The sequence below is a fragment of the Bufo bufo genome, chromosome 2, assembly GCF_905171765.1.
Source record: "Bufo bufo chromosome 2, aBufBuf1.1, whole genome shotgun sequence".
NCBI lineage: Eukaryota > Metazoa > Chordata > Amphibia > Anura > Bufonidae > Bufo > Bufo bufo.
The window spans coordinates 597,830,503-597,849,267 of NC_053390.1; the positions used below are offsets into that span (position 1 = coordinate 597,830,503).

Sequence of the window (18,765 nt, forward strand, 5' to 3'; positions counted from 1 at the left end):
CTCAAGGAATAAACAAATAAGCAGAAGAAAAGAATCCAGATCAATAAGAGGTGGAGGTTAGGGCTCTTTCACACCTGCGTTCTTGTCTTCCGGCATAGAGTTCCGTCGTCGGGGCTCTATGCCGGAAGAATCCTGATCAGTTTTATCCTAATGCATTCTGAATGGAGAGAAATCCGTTCAGGATGCATCAGGATGTCTTCAGTTCCGGAACGGAACGTTTTTTGGCCGGAGAAAATACCGCAGCATGCTGCGCTTTTTGCTCAGGCCAAAAATCCGGAACACTTGCCGCAAGGCCGGATCCGGAATTAATGCCCATTGGAAGGCATTGATCCGGATCCGGCCTTAAGCTAAACGTCGTTTCGGCGCATTGCCGGAGCCGACATTTAGCTTTTTCTGAATGGTTACCATGGCTGCCGGGACGCTAAAGTCCTGGCAGCCATGGTAAGTGTAGTGGGGAGCGGGGGAGCAGTGTACTTACCGTCCGTGCGGCTCCCCGGGCGCTCCAGAGTGACGTCAGGGCGCCCCAAGCGCATGGATCACGTCATCCATGCGCATGGGGCGCTCTGACGTCATTCTGGAGCGCCCGGGGAGCCGCACGGACTGTAAGTATACCGCTCCCCGCTCCTACTATGGCAACCAGGACTTTAATAGCGTCCTGGGTGCCATAGCAACACTGAAAGCATTTTGAAGACGGCTCCGTCTTCAAATGCTTTCAGTACACTTGAGTTTTTCCGGATCCGGCGGGCACCTCCGGCAACGGAAGTGCATGCCGGATCCCAACAACGCAAGTGTGAAAGAGGCCTTAGAAGGAGATTTCACTGATACAAAGAACTGGATTCTTGGTTAGCAATGGCTGTACATAAATATATAGCAAGTCTCCCCAGACAAATATCCTCCATTATAAAGAGGGAGCTTGTATGCTGACGGCGCCATTGGCAGCAGCAGGGGGTTTGCAATCCCTGCAATTTTATTATTAGTTCACTCCAACTAGCATTATTCCCATGGTGATATTATATAGGAGGATATTATATAATGCAATGTCACTATTAACCCCTTCCCGACCAGCGCTGTAATAGTACGGCACAGCGGGGCGTGACTGGGGGAGGGCTGGGGGAGATATTTCCGCCCCCCTGCAGCCCCGATCGCTGCTATTGGCTGGATTTCACAGACATGCGCATCGCAGCGCCGACTGCGATACGGAGCTGCAGGGGGTGCCATGTGGAGGTGACCGGTGCTGAACAAGTCAGCACCTGTCTCCTCCTAGGTCAGGCAGGGGACACCAGTGTTTTGGGTCCCCTGCTAGCTCTGCTATTGGCTGGAACAACGCTCCAGCCAACGGCAGCCCTATTAGCTGCACAGGAAGAGGCTGAACTTCCCTGCTGGTGACTGCATGCCGAGAGGTTCTGTGTCTTTTTTGTGCTGCTTGTGGCTTGCTGGGACTTGTGGTGCACACCATTGCAATTTTAACCCTTGTCCTGCTGAAAAGAAGAAAGAAGAAGAACATCTGTAATAGCTGCACAGTTTTTTTTTTTTTCATTTGAAGCTGTTCCAGATCCCTAAACCACCGTCCGTCCCTGTCCCTTAGCAACCCCCCCTCCATCCCCCCAGAACCCCCCCCCCCCCCACCGCGTCCTTTTTTTTACGGACGTCATTCTTGTTCTTTTTTTTTTTTTTTTACCATTTTCCAGCTCTACACCACTTTTTCTGCGTGCGAGCTGTGACCGCCAAGTGCTGTTCAGTGCGTACCTGCCTGATCAGCACCTGGGGATTATTCTTCGCGTTTAAAAAAAAATCAAAATTCAAATCTGTGTTTATTTTTTTGGTTAAAAAAAAGAACTTGTAGTTAGGGCTTTATATAAGTATATATAGAGTACTATATTTCTATATATATATAGATATAAGTAAAATTTTTAGCCAGTGTTCACTGTAGTGAATTTTTATACAGTTTTTGCACGCACGCACGATCTGTGTGCATGCATGTGTGCTGCAGAGCACCGATCAGTAGTGTGCTCAGTAGCATCTGCACATTTTTTAGGTTTTGATTAATTTATTTTTTGGTGTGGAAAAAGACCTGTAGTTAGTGGTAGTTAGTTATTTATATATATATAAATTTCAGTTACTGTCAGTTTAGGTTTTTGCACGAAGGCACCATCTGCGTACGTGCATTTTGCAACCACTGAGCACCGATCAGTAGTGTCTGTTACTGATCGCATCGGCTCAGTTTGCACTGCAAGTTTTTTTTTTTTGCAGAAAATACTTTTTTGTGCAGAAGACTTTTCTTTGTGCAGAAAAGACTTTTTTCGTGCAAAAAATACTTTTTTTTTTACTACTTTTCTTCAAAATTTTATTTCAAATTCAAATAGCCCATTAATGTGTGAAAACACTACATATACACCCCTCACACTAAATAAAGGTTTCCACATTTCACACGTCACACCCCAATAAAATAAAAATGGCCCGTCCATACCGACTATACTCAGCTGAAGAGGCATACTCCCTCCTTGCCTTCAATACTAAGACTGCTAGGGAGGGAGAAGAGGATGCCACTTTTCTCTACTCCTCTACCCCCTCATCATCATCATCCGCTGATGAGGGACCCTCTAGAAGGTGCCCCAGGGTAGCAGCTGACGCAGCCCCCCGGAGTGACCCGATATGGATCCCACCCCATGATGATTATCAACCCCAAATTCCAGAGTTTGTGGGAAACTCTGGAATCCAAATTGACTGCACGGGCTTCACAGAAATAGATTTTTTCAAAATCTTTTTCAGTGAAGATTTAGTAAATTTTATCGTGGCCCAAACAAATTTATATGCCCAGCAGTTTATTACCCAGAACCCTACATCGCCATTCGCAAGACCCCTTGGTTGGACCCCAGTTACAGCAGCAGAAATGAAAATCTTCTGGGGGCTTCTGCTGCATGTGGGGCTTGTTAAAAAAACAGAAATGAGACAGTATTGGAGTGCGGATGTCTTACAAAACACTCTAATATTCAGTAATTGCATGGCCGGGAATAGATTTGAGTTGATTCTGAAGTTTTTGCATTACAACGATAATAATAAATAATAAAATAATAAAAATGTATTTATATAGCGCCACAATATTCCGCAACGCTTTACAAGTTCATAGGGTTCATATACAAAGCAAAAATAACTGGATAATATGCAACTGAAACACTAGGAGTCAGGGCCCTGCTCGCGCGAGCTTACCATCTATGAGGAATTGGGGGTGACACATAAGGTATCACTGATTGTGATAAGTAGGATTTGAGCCAACATTGAACTGACAGGGGTGGTGCCGGTCGATCTGCTTCGGGTTTGGGACTACTAGAGGATCAAGTTTAGGCCAGAGGAGTTGGTGGGGGGAGGTTTAGTCGGGGAATAGTCAGTTTAGGTAGCTTAAGAGATGTATGGAGGTGCAGCACTGTGGAGAGCTTTGTTGGTGAGGGTGAGAAGTTTGAACTGTATTCGGTGGTGGATGGGCAAATAGTGAAGTGACTGGCACAGGCTAGTAGCATCAGTGTAGCGGTTGGATGGATAGATGAGCCTGGCTGCAGCATTTAGAAAAGACTGAAGGGGGGAGAGTTTAGTGAGAGGGAGACCGATTAGTAATGCGTTACAGTAGTCAAGACGAGAATGAATAAAGGCAACGACAAGAGTTTTTGCCGTTTCCACTGTAAGAAAAGGGCGGATCCTGGCGATATTCTTGAGGTGCAGATGACAAGAGCGTGTAAGTGATTGAATATGGGGAACAAAGGAGAGATCGGAGTCAAATGTGGCCCCAAGACAGCGGGCATGTTGCACAGGAGTTATGATAGTGCTGCAGACCGAAATTGAAATATCAAGTTTAGGTGACTTAGTAGATGGGGGAAAGACAGAAGTTCAGTTTTTGAGAGGTTCAGTTTTAGATAGAGAGAGGACATGATGTTAGAGACAGCTGCCAGACAATTACTGGTGTTTTGGAGTCAAGCAGGGGTGATGTCAGGGGACGAAGTGTATGATTGGGTGTCGTCAGCATAGAGATGGTATCGAAAGCCAAATCTACTGATAGTCTGTCCGATGGGGGCTGTATAGAGGGAGAAGAGTAGAGGACCTAGTACTGAGCCCTGAGGAACTTCAACATCAAGAGGAAGAGGAGAAGAAGAAGAGCCAGCGAATGATACACTAAAGGAGCGGCCAGAGAGATAGGAAGAGAACCAAGAGAGACCAGTGTCCTTAAGGCCAATTGAGTGGAGCATGGTGAGGAGTTTATGGTCTACGGTATCGAACGCTGCAGAGAGATCTAACAGGATCAGTAGAGAATAGTTACCGTCTCTTTTTGCTGTTAGGAGATCGTTAGACACTTTAGTATGGGCTGTTTCTGTAGAGTGAAGAGGGCGGAATGCAGATTGTAAGGAGTCAAGAAGAGATTTTGCACAGTGTCCACCCCAAAATGACCCAACATTTGATCGGCTTTTTAAAATTAGGCCCGACCTTGACCACTTCAGCACCAAGTTTGCTGAAGTGTACACCCCAGAACAAAATATCTGTATAGATAAGTCCATGGTACATTTCAAGGGGAGGGTAAGATTCCGCCAGTACCTGCCCAGCAAGCAAGCAAGGTATGGCATACAAATTTATAAACTCTGTGAGAGTAACTCCGGGCACACCTATAGGCTTCGGGTTTATGAAGGGAAAGATTCCGAGGGGGTTGCACGGATGAGGGGACCGCCACGAGAGCCGCGACACACAGCGTCGAACCCGGGCTAGAAGGGAGAGGGGACACGCTCGCCATATGCCGGCACGGACTCCAAAGTCCGGCCGAGCGAGGGTCCCTACCCGCCGGGTCACGACAAGCCAAATCGATCGAGGGTGGAGAAAGCAGGGGAAGGAGTGGAGGACTCATTGCACAGGCCCCTGGAACTGCCGGTGGGATGCGCCCACCCAGTTCGCTCCCCGGGGCCAGATTCGTTCTCATAGCTGTTCTCTCGCTCAAACCGACAAAGTCTACCTTCTCTTGCCGGCGGGAGGAGCGGGGGACTCCTGCCCAGGCCCCTGGAACTGCCGGTGGGATGCGCCCACCCAGTTCACTCCCCAGGGGTTATCCCCGCCGGCAGTCCCATGGGGCCCGGGCAGGAGCCCCTCGCTCCTCCTGCCGGCAAGAGAAGGTAGACTTTGTCGGTTTGAGCGAGAGGACCAGCTATGAGAACGAACCTGGCTGTCTCACACCAGCAGCAGTTCCAGAGCCTGGGCATGACGAGTCGCCGCACCTCGGTCTCAGAGGCATGTGACGCGAAAGGGGGGGGGTTCTTTCCAACACCTCCCGGAAGAAGGTAGAGAGGCCCACCGGGTTCACTCTCGTCGGTCGCGCGCTTCCGAATCGCAAGTCCCTTACCCGTGGGGGTGAGAAAGGGCCCGGGCCCCTGGAACTGCTGGCGGGATGCGCCCCTCGACTCCATCCCCTTGTCATGGTCCTCCCTCTCTCTCCAAAAAAAAATGACAAAGTCCGGATTGAACCCCCAGAATGCCCCCCCTTCCGTCCTAGGAGTTAGTGGAAAACTAGTGTGGGACTTACTGCACCCACTGCTGGATAAGGGTTACCCCCTCTATGTGGATAACTATTATACCAGCATACCCCTATTCATGTCCCTAACTGCCAGAGGTACTGTGGCTTGTGGCACAGTACACAAAAATCAGAGAGGCCTCCCTAGATCCCTGGTAGAGCAACCACTGAGAAAGGGTGAAAGCAGGTCTCTCCTCCATGAGAACATGCTGGTTAAGTGCAAGGACAAGAGGGACGTCCTTGCACTGACCACCATTCACAGTAACGTCAGCTCCCCTGCCGCTGTACGTGGCACCACGACCACTGTCCCCAAACCAGACTGCATTCCGGACTACAACATGCACATGGGCGGAGTTGAACTTTCAGATCAAGTTCTGAAGCCCTACAGTGCCACATGCAAAACAAAAGTGTGGTACAAAAAGCTGGCCGTACATATTGTACAGACGGCAATGTACAATGCGTACGTGCTCTAGCGGACACACAGGAACATTTCTTCACTTTCAAGAAGTAGTGATCAAGGCTCTAATTCTTCCAAGAAGAAGGCCCCAGTACTTCTGTAAGGCCTCATGCACACGACTGTTGTGTGTTTTGCGGTCAGCAAAACACGGATGGCGTCCGTGTGCGTTCCGCAATTTGCGGAACGGCACGGACAGCCTTTAATATAACTGCCTATTCTTGTCCGCAAAGCGCGGACAAGAATAGGACAGGTTATAATTTTTTTGCGGGGCCACGGAACGGAGCAACAGATGCGGACAGCACACGGAGTGCTGTCCGCATCTTTTGCGGCCCCATTGAAGTGAATGGGTCCGCATCCGAGCCGCCAAAACTGCGGCTCGGATGTGGACCAAAACAACGGTCGTGTGCATGAGGCCTAAGTAACAGTGGCTGTGTTGTACCAGGACAACAATCCAGCTGAAGTCCCCCAGACAGCAAGAAAGGGGTATTAGGAAGGACAGCAAGAAAGGGGTATTGTGTTCAAAAAGGGGTATTAGGAAGGACACCATTTAGCACTGCGAAACCTGCCCTGAAAAACCTGGCATGTGCATGAAGGAGTGTTTTAAAATATACCACACATCAATGGAGTATTAATTTATTTTCATCCTTTATGCTCCCTGTAATATTTCCACTTTATATCTCTGATTTAGTCCACCTCGCTTGCATATCCACTTTCCAACAACCACTAGATATTTTTTTCTGTGAGACAACCGTTAAAATGAGACAACTTAAAATGTTCGCACGGGGGTGCTCTTTACAAAAAGGGGTCACTTTTTTTAAAAAAATTTTTATTTCTGGGAACCTCTGGAATTTATTTAATGCGACATGGCACCTCAATTCCATGTCTGTTATTTCAGGCCTGCCAAATTCACATTTAGCTAATTGCCTGCTGTGCACCCATACAGCAGGCTACAAGCACATATGGAGTGTTTCCTAAATGGGGAACATATACTGGGGTGCATTTTCTCTTGTGAAAGGGAAAAATGTGGGTGCAAAGCAACTTTTTCTTGAAAGAAATTGTAATATTTCATTTTCACAGCCAAGCGTTTCCTTATTCTGTGAAACGCCTAATGGGTCAAAGTGCTCACTACACACCACGAAATATTCCTTGAGGGGTTGAGTTTCCGGAATGGGGTCCCTTTTTGGGGGTTTCCACTCTAGGGGTACCTCAGGGTGTGTTCTATTGCAAGATGGCGCCTGTCAATTATTCCGGTGAAATCTGTCTTCCAGAAGCCATTCGGAGCTCCTTTCCTTCTGACCCCTGTGGTATGCCCATATAGCAGTATACAAGCACATATGGGGTATTGTAATCAGGAGAAAATGGGCAATAAATGAGGGGGTGCATTTTGTCCTGTTCCCCTTTGTGAAAGTGAAAAATTTGGGCCTAAGTCCATTCTTTTGGGAATAAAAAGAATTTTTCATTTTCACAGCCGATTCCATAAATCACCTTTGAGGACTAAGTTCTCACTACACATCTTGAAATATTCCTTGATGGGTGTAGTTTCCAGAATGGGGTCACTTTTTGGGGGTTTCCACTCTAGGGGTACCTCAGGGTGTTTTCATATGTGACATAGCGCCCAAAAGCCAATCCTGCAAAATCTGTCCTCCAAAAGCCCTATGGTGCTACTTCCCTTTTGAAGCCTGCCATACACCCATACATCATTTTTGAGCACATATGGGGTGTTGGCGTATTCGGGGGGAAATAGGGAACAAAATGTGAGGTGCATTTTGTCCTGTTACCCCTTGTGAAAGTGAAAAATGCGTGTGTAAAGCAACTTTTTCTGGAAAAATTTTGAATATTTCATTTTCACAGCAAAGCATTTCCTAATTCAGTGAAACACCCGATGGGTCAAAGTGCTCACTACACACCTTGAAATATTCCTTGAGGGGTGTAGTTTCCGGAATGGAGCCACTTTTTGGGGGTTTCCACTCTAGGGGTACCAGGGGGTGTGTTCAATTGCAAGATGGCGCCTGTCAATTATTCAGGTGAAATCTGCCTTCCAGAAGCCATTTGGTGCTCTTTTCCTTCTGACCCCTGTGGTACGCCCATATAGCAGTATACAAGCACATATGGGGTATTGCTGTAATCAGGAGAAAATGGCCAAAAAATTAGGGGGTGCATTTTTTCCAGTTCCCCCTTGTGAAAGTGAAAAATTTGGGCCTAAAGTCCATTTTTCTTTTTTTTTTTTTTTTTTCATTCTCACAGCCAATTCCATGAATCACCTTTGAGGACTAAGTTCTCACTATACATCTTGAAATATTCCTTGAGGGGTGAAGTTTACAGAATGGGGTCACTTTTTGGGGGTTTCCACTCTAGGGGTACCTCAGGGTGTCTTCATATGCGACATAGCTCCCAAAAGCCAATCCTGCAAAATCTGTCCTCCAAAAGCCCTATGGCGCTACTTCCCTTTTGAACCCTGCCATACACCCATACATAATTTTCTGAGCACTTATGGGGTGTTGGCATATTTGGGGAACAAAATGTGGGGTGCATTTTGTCCTGTTACCCCTTGTGAAAGCAAAAAATGTGGGCGTAAAGCAACTTTTTTTGGGAAAATTTTTTAATTTTTCCTTTTCACAGCCAAGTGTTTCATAATTCTGTGAAACGCCTGATGTGTCAAAGTGCTCACTACACATCTTGAAATATTCCTTGAGGGGTGTAGTTTCCAGAATGGGGTCACTTTTTGGGGGTTTCCACTGTAGGGCCACCTCAGGGAGTTTTCCCATGCAACATAGCTCCCAATTACCATTACAGCTACGGTAAATCCACTCTGCTAAAGCCATATGGTGCTCCTTCCACTCTGAAGCCTGCTGTACAGCCATACATAAATTTTTGAGCACACATGGGGTGTTTCAGTAAACTCCAGATTCAGGGTAACAGATTAAATTTTTTTTGGGCTTTTAACCCTTGATGTGTTGCAAAAAAAATGGATAAAGATTTTAAATCTGCTAAAAAAAAAAGGGAAATTTTGAAATTTCATTCCCATTTTCCTTTAATTCTTGTGGCGCACCTAAAGCGCTAACAAAGTTTGTAAAATCTGTTTTGAATAGCTTGAGGGGTGTAGTTTCTAAAATAGGGTGATTTATGGGTGGTTGCTAATATGTAAGCCCCAGAAAGTGACTTCATAACTGAACTGGTCCTGAAAAAATTGGGTTTTGGAAATGTTCTTAAAAATGTTAAGATTTAGGGGGCGTGGCTTGGCTGCTGAAGGCAATGGCCGCATAGAGGAACAGCTCCTGCACCAGAGCGACGTTTACTCAGCGAAAAACCTCAGCCACCCCGTTTTAATCCGTGGTCCCACTACCCATGACCCATCCTGACAACATGGGGAAGACTAAAAAGACCCTGCCGAAGTTAAACAATGCAAATCTGGCTTTCTACTTCGAGAAGGGAAGAAATATAGATGGCGCTGACTCACAGAGCAAGGAGGAATCTCCCGCCTCCGTCAGCAGAGACTCTCCGGCACAATCTATTAGATCGCTGTCTCCACCATCAGAACCAAGCTCTCCGGTATATCCAGAACCGGCTCTGCCATCTCTCCCTCCCACTCCTGAAGGAACGTGATCCCCACCATTACCGGATGCGGACCTGCAGCATGGCGCCCAGAACGACCAGACGGAGCAGCCACAATCCACAAGCTGCACAGTTCGAGACAGGAGAGGTCCGATAACCCTCAGGTCAGTGTCAATGTCGCTTTAGAGAGTTCCTTATTATATGACAACCAAGCGGACCCTCTATCTAACCTACCAACCTCAGACAAACCGCCAACAGAGGCAACATTAAAACACATGCTGCTAGCACTAAAATCTGCTATACAACAGGACATTGTCGCAGTAACCCATCCGATAACTGCAAGATTGCAGGAGATGGAAGACAGTCCTGCATGTAGAAACGAAAATGGGTGAGTTCGCCACGTTTTAAAATAATGTGATTGATGCTCACAATGACATGGTGGAGGAGGTTGAAGCAATAAAAAAATAAATGGCGGACTTTGAGGATCGCTCATGTAGAAATAATATTAAGTTTAGGGACCTCCTGGAAGATGTTCCCCCCCAAGACCTTGCCGCATATATCAAGAATCTCTTCTGCAAGCTCTTGCCAAAGCTAACAGAGCACGACCTCATTATTGATAGAGCTCATAGAGTCCCAAAACCAAAACATCTTGGCCCTGACATACCGAGAGACACTCTAGCGAGGATCCACTTTTTCCATGTGAAAGAAGCCATATTGTTCGCTGCCAGAAAAGCTGGCACACTACCTTCTCCTTTTCAATCCGTGAAAATCTTTTCTGACCTATTAGCAGTGACCTTAAAACAAAGTCTCCCTACGCAATTCCAATATTCTGTATCGTTGGGGCTTCCCCTTGAAATTGCTGGTACACAGAAATGGAAGCATACATGTGATCCGCACCCTGGAAGAGGGAAAGAGCCTACTTCACGACTGGAGAATCCCGCTATCTCATCCGGATCCCAAATCTCCCACTACCATACCCGCAATCCCCCAAGATTGGAAGCAAGTAAGCCGCGGGAGAAGCCGGAAAACATGAAGGAACTCCTAGAAACAAAACAATAGCTTCCCATCGGCTATCCACATCTGTATGCTGAGGGCTTCTCAAATATACGGACCTAATTGTAAAGGTCCTCAGGCCATGGTGGGCCTTATTGTCTATTGCAATACAGGTTGTCTTTCTTTAACATGCTTCCATTATAGGTGCAGTTTCCTCTTCACCGGTGTTGCAGATGTGTTGACTCACCTAATTGTTCTGCATTCCCGGTTACTTGCAAGAACTTCTGCCTCACCTAACCCTACACGGGTCATACCGTTCAGGTCGCTATGTTTTTATTAATGTTATTGTTTTTACAATGGCTATGTTATTACATCCCGCTAACCTTTTAATAGGTTCTCAGACACACTATGTTGACTTTCCCAGGCAATATCCCATCACTATAGAGCGGAATAATACTGCATTATGGGAGTTAAGATAGTATCCCTGAATACCAAGAGGCTGAACTGTCCTCAAAAAAGGGAATTTGTATGGGAAGCGTTGTCTCTAAAAGCTGACATTCTATATGTTCAGGAATCACATCTTTTAAAACGTCTTCCTCCTTCCATTATTGATCCTAGAAAGAGAGATAAAACTTGGAGCCTGTGGATGGCTCACCCCCTCTACACTCCGTGAAGAAAAAATCTTTATCACATAGACTCCCCTAAATGCTGATCTCTGCCTGAGAGGGAAACACCTTTTATCCCCGTTTACTTTGTTTCCCCTTTAATTTGTTTATTGGTTCAATTTAAACTGAATGATGATACACTGCTTTCATGTCTAAGGGAGAGTGACTTCGGTGGCTTCCCCTTGGACCCCTTATAATTAAGTCACATTTTATCTTTCAGAGGTAACTCATAGGCATATCTTTGTATTTATGACATTTCTTATCACTATGTGTACATGTATGATGCAAATACTTCCTTTGTGCCGAATGATTCACTGTATTGTCCTCTGAACACCTATGTGAAAATTAATAAAAATGATTCTAAAAAAAAATTAAATTAAGATTTGCTTCTAAACTTCTAATGTCCCAAAAAAATAAAATGTCATTTTCAAAATGATCCAAACATGAAGTAGACATATGGGGAATGTAAAGTAATAACTATTTTTGGAGGTATTACTATCTATTAAAAATGTAGAGAAATTGAAATTTGAAAATTTGCTAATTTTTCAAAATTTTTGGTAAATTTGGTATTTTTTTATAAATAAAAAAGAAATATTTTGACTCAATTTTACCACTGTCATGAAGTACAATATGTGACGAGAAAACAATTTCAGAATGGCCTGGATAAGTAAAAGTGTTTTAAAGTTATTACAACATTAAGTGACACATGTCAGATTTGCAAAAATGGCCTGGGCAGGAAGGTGAAAACTGGCCCGGGGTTGAAAAGGTTAAAAAAATAAAAATAAAAAAAAATAGAAAATATTTAGTACTGTGGGATCTGATTGTTCTAGAAATGCCAGAAAGACCACCTCTTAAAGGGGTTCTCCAGAAATTAAGAAAATGAAAAGACTTAAATATTACTTTATTATAAATATATTCCCAAATACCTTTCATTAGTTATAAGGGCTCCTTTTGTCCGGGAAGTAATCATCAGGAGAAATTAAATGGCCACCGTCCTCTTAGTACACACAGTACTTCACAAAAGTGGTGGCACAGTGGTAACATTTGGGGAAAAATGTCATTTGGGGCATAGAGACTGGTGGCATATTGAGGCTAAGTGAAGGCATATTGGGGGACAGAGTGATGATATACAGGAGATAGAGTGATAATGCTATACCAGCACGAGGGGGTCTGGCCAATAGCAAACTCGCTGTGTCGAGGTGCCCTGAGTGCAGGGACATGGCTTCCTCCAGCAGCAGAAGGAAGAGGGGCTGTCTGTATACTCAGCAGCAGGCAGAGAGAGTGGGTCAGGAGCTTTACCCTGGGCTCTCAGTCCTGCCAGGTCTGGGGTGAACTCAAGCCACCGGAGGTGACAATGATGAAGGCTTCATGACCAGCACTGTGCCTGCATACACACTTTACCTCTTCTTCCCCGATTACCCCCCTCCTAGGCTGTTCTAGAACATTAATCAGATTGAGAACAAATAACACTTGTTCCCAATCATCGCCCTGTGTAAATGTGCCATAGATATTATGTAAAATAACCAGTATGTGAATATAAGTAGCAAACAGCATGCACTAGAAAGATAACAGAAATGCACAGGTAGCTAGGAAATATTCCTATGAATGTCCTCTTTTACTCGGATGGTGCCAACCTTGACGTGTGTTTCATTTATGTAAAGTCTTCATCTTGGGGTGGGCCTGTTTACTTTCAAATGCCAGAGCCGAATTTCTTTCCCAGTCCAGCCTTGATTGTGACATCATGCAGGGGTGTATCACATAAGACCACACTTGTGACATCATAAACTTAGAAGCAGGAGGTCATCCTGATACATTGGATTATATTGGTACCTGCAGATCAGAGCCCAAAGAGGTGAACTCTTACAAGTTATATGTCACTGTAGTCTATCTAAAAATGTAATGTCTCACTTTTATGACAAGTTCTCAGCGTATGAATCTTAAGGGTCATTGTCAGCAGTACATCTGAGCATGCCCTGTTGCTAACTCTTCTACCCCCGTGAGGTTACATGTTTAAAAACTAATGGGGACAAAAAGCAGCCAATAATTTTCTAGCTTTCATTTATATAAAAGAGTTTAGACAATGTTTCAAGTCTGATAGGTTACTGTTTGAAAATGCAACAGTATATAAAAGACTTATTAGGGCAAATTCACTAATCCTGTAAGTGGCCTAACCTCCGAAAGTCTATCTAGACAGGCATCAGATTTATCAAAGTGGCTCAGGTAGATAGTAAATGTGGTGCAGGGCTACACACTTTTGTCTAACAAACCAGCACCTGGATCTGAATACTTTTGTAATTGCATGTAATAAAAAATTTAGCATAGCCACTGAGTTATTCAATAAAATGTATCTGCATACCGCCACCTGCTGTTTGTTCTTTTCTTTATTTCTTGTCCACCTCACCGAGGTGGTCACACGCGCTCAGTTTAAATCAACTGCCACCAACCATATCTTCTGTTAGACTCTGTGTCTGTTACAAGGAAATAGCTGCAGCAGAAAGGACTTGCCCCTTAAACTGCCAGCCTGAATAGAATCTGGCAGAACAATTGCAGCAACGAATGGGAAGAGCTCTGGTTCCATGTGTGGTAGAGGGCTGGTTATAGCTTTGTTAGAAAGAGAATGTCATCTAGTATATGATGTCTAATTTTCATTTTTTACATCAATCATGGCATAACCCCTTTAAGTGGAGAGGATTTCAATAAAACTAGATACACCAAAAATGTGCATAATTATGCCAAATTCTGGCACAGTTTATAGGTGTACTTTAGGCCACCTTGATTCATTCTTGCATCGTACTTGCTACCATGTAACTAATTTCTTACTGCAAACATTGGTGTGGGTAGAGATTTACAAGATGACTCAAATTCACAATGGTCTTAGGCTTTTATAGTATTTATAACCCGCCACCTACTCCACTGTTGTCACACACATATCAGAGAAGAAACAAGCATTTATTTGTACATTGAACACTTTATTTAATTAAATCAGCCATTGTACACGTTGCAGCTATGTATTGTTAGTGTGACTTATTTTTTTTGCCATTTTTAACTAAGACATGCCCTCATAGATATATTAGTGTTATCACCATGGGAACAAGATGCTGAATCATCAACTTAAATGTCACTTCTCACAGTAGTAAACTGTTTATAACAGAGCAGAAATGAAAAGGAACCAGGACCCATTGAAGTGAGAACAATTGTATGCTGTTACATAGACGTCATCTGCACTGCAAATAGCACGACCAATTTGTTTCTTCAGACCTGGTAACACAATGGACATGATAGCCCTAAATGACAATAGCTGCAAGACTCCCATCCAGACGCCACAGTAAGTGACCTGACTTTCCTGCGGAGAAAGTCATTTAGCAATGTCTCTGCCAGAAAGAAATGAAGCTACACAGTAGGTCATTTTCATTAAATAAACCCAAGGACCCTATAGAAGGGATTTAATGAAACCCTATTCATTTACAACTGACATTCAACTCTCTTGGTGGGTCTTTCCCCCCCCCCCCCGAAATCATGAAGAGTAAAGGCCTAATTAGTTTTTTTCTATATTTTTTTTTTCCGTTTTTTCCTTGTATTATTTATAAATTAGCGTGTTGAGATTAATGCAGTGTTTTGTTCTTTTCCATTCCTAATCTATACTTACATTAAATAAATGGGTTTAAAATGTATAGTGCTTATATGTATTTATATATATATATATATTTGTACGTTAAAAGGCTACATACTTTAAACCACAAGAATAAGGTACAGAAGACAAAAAATATTTCCATTTTCTTTATAATCCCTTCTTTTTTTTTAAAAAAAAAGTGCATAAATGCTAGAATCATTTCCAAGGATTAGTCCCGACATAAAAACATAAAAAATAGAAGAACTGAAACCTGCATTGTGTCTTTAGCTTTGGACATAAAAATAAAATGCAGAAAGAGAAGAGGACACATTTGTGAAAACTGCTTGCTCAGTGCTAAGTGGGTTAACAAGTTCCACACATGATTACAGGAGTTTAATCTTTGTTTAATGCCACATGCATGTGCCATAGGAGATCCTGATAAACAAGGTGATTTAGTATTAACTGGGGGAAGAATCTGTCCCATAACACTATTTACAGTGCCGCCATCAGCAGCCATTTCCGCTAGTTATAGGACTATATGGTCTGCTATGGCAATGACGTGGATACGTGTCTACAGTGGGGTAGGCAAGGACTCTAGTGTGTGTCCACTTTACAATATTGAAACATTTTGTATATCTGCCTTCTAAGCAGCAACTTGGTTACCTATTTGGTTATTTTCTTTTTCCTTAGCTCCAGTGGTAGACACTAGAATAACCTGGAGGGGTAATGACGGCGCATTGACCCTTGGAATTCTGTACTAAATGCAGAAATCATTGTCAAATCTCTTTCATTCACTACTTTGCCTTCTTCTAAGCAAAGTAAATCAAGGCCTATAGTACCATCTGGTATCTTCAAATCCTCCGAGCACATTCTCTCTGTGTACGTAATATGCTATGGTCCATCCTTTTGAGGTTGTCTTTGCAGACACTATGAAGAGGCCTGTGGACGGAGCTGACATGTAGGAGAGAGGGAACTGAATTTATCTCAGACTAAAAAGAGAATATATGGATATACCATCCGAAAGGAACGGATGCTATCTTTGGTCACAAATTATCTTTGCATTTTACAAACAAACAAAAAACTGATCATTTTGCTTATGACATTTGCAGAACAGGAGTGCCAGTGTTACCCGATGCGCATGGTACCCATGGCCCTTGGGCATGGACTAGAATGTATCTTTTGCATATTGACTACAGATATGTGTTGTAAGTAGAAAGCAGCAGCCTCTCATTTGGCCTTTTTGTCCCAGTCCTCTCCGCAGAAACGGTTGAGAAGTTGCTGAAGGTCAGTCTGGAGGTCATCCTTCTGTAGCACATCAGGGACATCCTCCAGGTGCTCAACAAAAACATGTTTCCCATGCTGGTCCTTCACCACAGTCCTCTTCTGTGTGCTGGCTTTAGTCATCGTTGTTCTGCAGTACATAAACACATGGATCATAGGTTATATTTCCTACAGCAAAGTGGTATTTCCTCATCCCCCCCAGATAAGGTTCTCTATGAATACGTAGTATGGTATGTCAGTCATAGAGTTAGTCACAACACATTAGGTTCATGCCATAGACTAGTATTACATCACCTATACAGCAACACACTGACTGCTCGCAGCTTCACAATATGAGACACTACTTGCCATGCACATAAGACCTTATACCTACCCTATACATTCCCTAACCTGATACTTACTTTATACCAAGGAGTCGATATCAGAAAACACTAAGCAGTCAAAGGGATGTTGTTAAAATACATTGCCATGAGGTTCTATACTGCATTTTCTGAGATTTTCTACTGCGTTCATACAGTAGATGCACACAACTAGGCAACGACAATTTAGCTTGTTAATTAATAAACCAATACGCTGTTATCTCCGGTGTTTGCTAGGTCGGCTGGAGTGGCGTTCCAGATGGCAGCTATTAAGCAGGATTTAGAGATGAATTTTAAGTAGGATTTTCTTTTAGCTGTTTGTTTTCACATGAATCTTCCAATACTGGATGCATAAGGGTGCCTTCACACGGGCTGTCATTTTATGCTGCAAAATCCGTATTATCTGGGGCATAAACTTACACCAGGTCTATGCTTTTTCATGACAAAAGTATTAAAGGGAACCTGCCACTAGGTGTGGGGCCACTAAACCATGAGTATGTCATTATAAAGACCCAAACCTAATGACAGGTTTCCTTGATTTCACAATGTTTCATTAAAAGTTTTCACTTTTTCCAAATAAAGAATTCATAAATATATTAAGAGCTCCCTGAAATCTTATTCAACACATAAAGTAAGACACCGATAATAGAAAAAGGAGAGACGGGGGGGCTCTGGTGGGAGAGAGGGGAAAGGGTGAACGAACCTGGAGACAGGGTACCTGTAGTACATTACAAATGGATGGCAGTAACTTGGCATTGGGCATTCTGTGTGCTGAAAAATAACATGTCTTAAGCCGTATGTCAGTTTTCTGGCATACAAATGCTGCAAATTGTTGCACACACTGCAAAAATGTATGACTTTTTGGGACTTTGTGGACAGAGCTTTGCAGAAGTGGGTGGGGTCTCTCCAGCGTCACATGATTTACAGCGTTAAACTGTTAATTATAGCTGAAATCTATGCCAGCCCAAGATGAGACATATTTATTAATCATACGGGAGGTCCTACTCTGTGATTGACAGTCTACTCTGCATAAATGTGCATACAGATAGCTGTCAATCACTGATTAGGGCTGCCCACATGACTCCTTTGCCCAAAATTTGCAGAACTTTAGAGACTATGGCAATCTTTAGGGCCATTTTTTTAATATTGAATTCTACTCATTTTGGGCTAAAAATCCTTTCTTTCAATTGGTCTTTTAAAAGTTTTCAACAGTTTTTCTGCTGCAGCTTGCAGTTTCATTTGCAGACTAGCAGGCTTTCTGTGTTAAACTGAACCCGTCAGAGAATTGCTCTGTCAGTTGGATCTGTGGCCCTTATTTCTGAACTCCTGACAGCTTCTAACCACTCATTTAAGTTAAATTCTATAAAGAGGTACCGATAAGGGCTACCAATCAAGCTGACAGAGCAGTTCTCTGACAGATCTAGTGTGAAGCAGAGAGCCTTCTATTCTGCAAATCCTCTGAAACTGAAGCTGTAGAGGAATAACTGTTGAAAATGTTTAATAAAGACCAATTCAAACAACTATTTTAGCTCAAAATGTTATCAACACAGAAAGGTGCAACAAAAACTGGGAACGTTCCCTGTGATGCACAGCTAATAAAACTTTGTACTTTGAAGTTTTCAAATGTCTGTGTTGATAACTTTTGAACCACAAGAGATATTGCAAATCTGATTGCAGTACTTGATTTCTGAGAAAAGTGTGTTCTTCTTTCATATGCTACATGACCTCCTTCCCATTGGAAAAATTTGCCCTTGATCCAATATTGCAGCTTTCAAAATGGCGGCCATGTTCCAGACATAGTCTAAAAGATAGGCCCTCTCACCCATTACCTCTTGCTGGGGTATTCAGATATTTCATTTTCCCTTTCGGTTTTGAAATAAAAGGATGTCCTGAGACTTTTGACTTACCCTGTATATACTACTACATACAATGCACTTTTGTCAGTATTGAAACAATATATAATTACATACAATGTGCTCTGGTCTATATTGAAGCCATATAAGACTACATACAATGTGCTCTGGTCAATATTGAAGCTATATACTACATACAATGTGCTCTGGTCTATATTGAAGCTATATAACTACATACAATGCGCTTTGGTCTATATTGAAGCTATATACAACTACATACAATACGCTCTGGTCTATATTGAAGCTATATACAACTACATGGGCAGCTCTGGTCTATATTGAAGCTATATACAACTACATACAATGCGCTCTGGTCTATATTGAAGCTACAGTGCTGCCCATAATTATTCATACCCTTGGCAAATTTTGACTTAAATTTACTTTTTTTCAACCAGC

General features: G+C 43.3%; 1 protein-coding gene across 50 annotated transcripts in view; it reads right to left on the reverse strand.

The window, feature by feature from the left end:
• Nucleotides 1-14,154: 14,154 nt before the first annotated feature.
• The window catches only part of ANK2 (ankyrin 2), a 536,395-nt gene continuing 531,784 nt past the window's right edge, over nt 14,155-18,765 (reverse strand). For 44 of the 50 annotated variants that reach the window (XM_040418305.1, XM_040418330.1, XM_040418328.1 and 41 more), the window contains one exon: nt 14,155-16,227. In XM_040418305.1, the coding sequence (XP_040274239.1) occupies nt 16,044-16,227 (184 nt within the window). In that variant the 3' untranslated portion in view covers nt 14,155-16,043. The remainder of the gene's footprint in view (nt 16,228-18,765) is intronic. The other 6 variants (XM_040418334.1, XM_040418333.1, XM_040418336.1 and 3 more) reach the window with 2 other exon arrangements.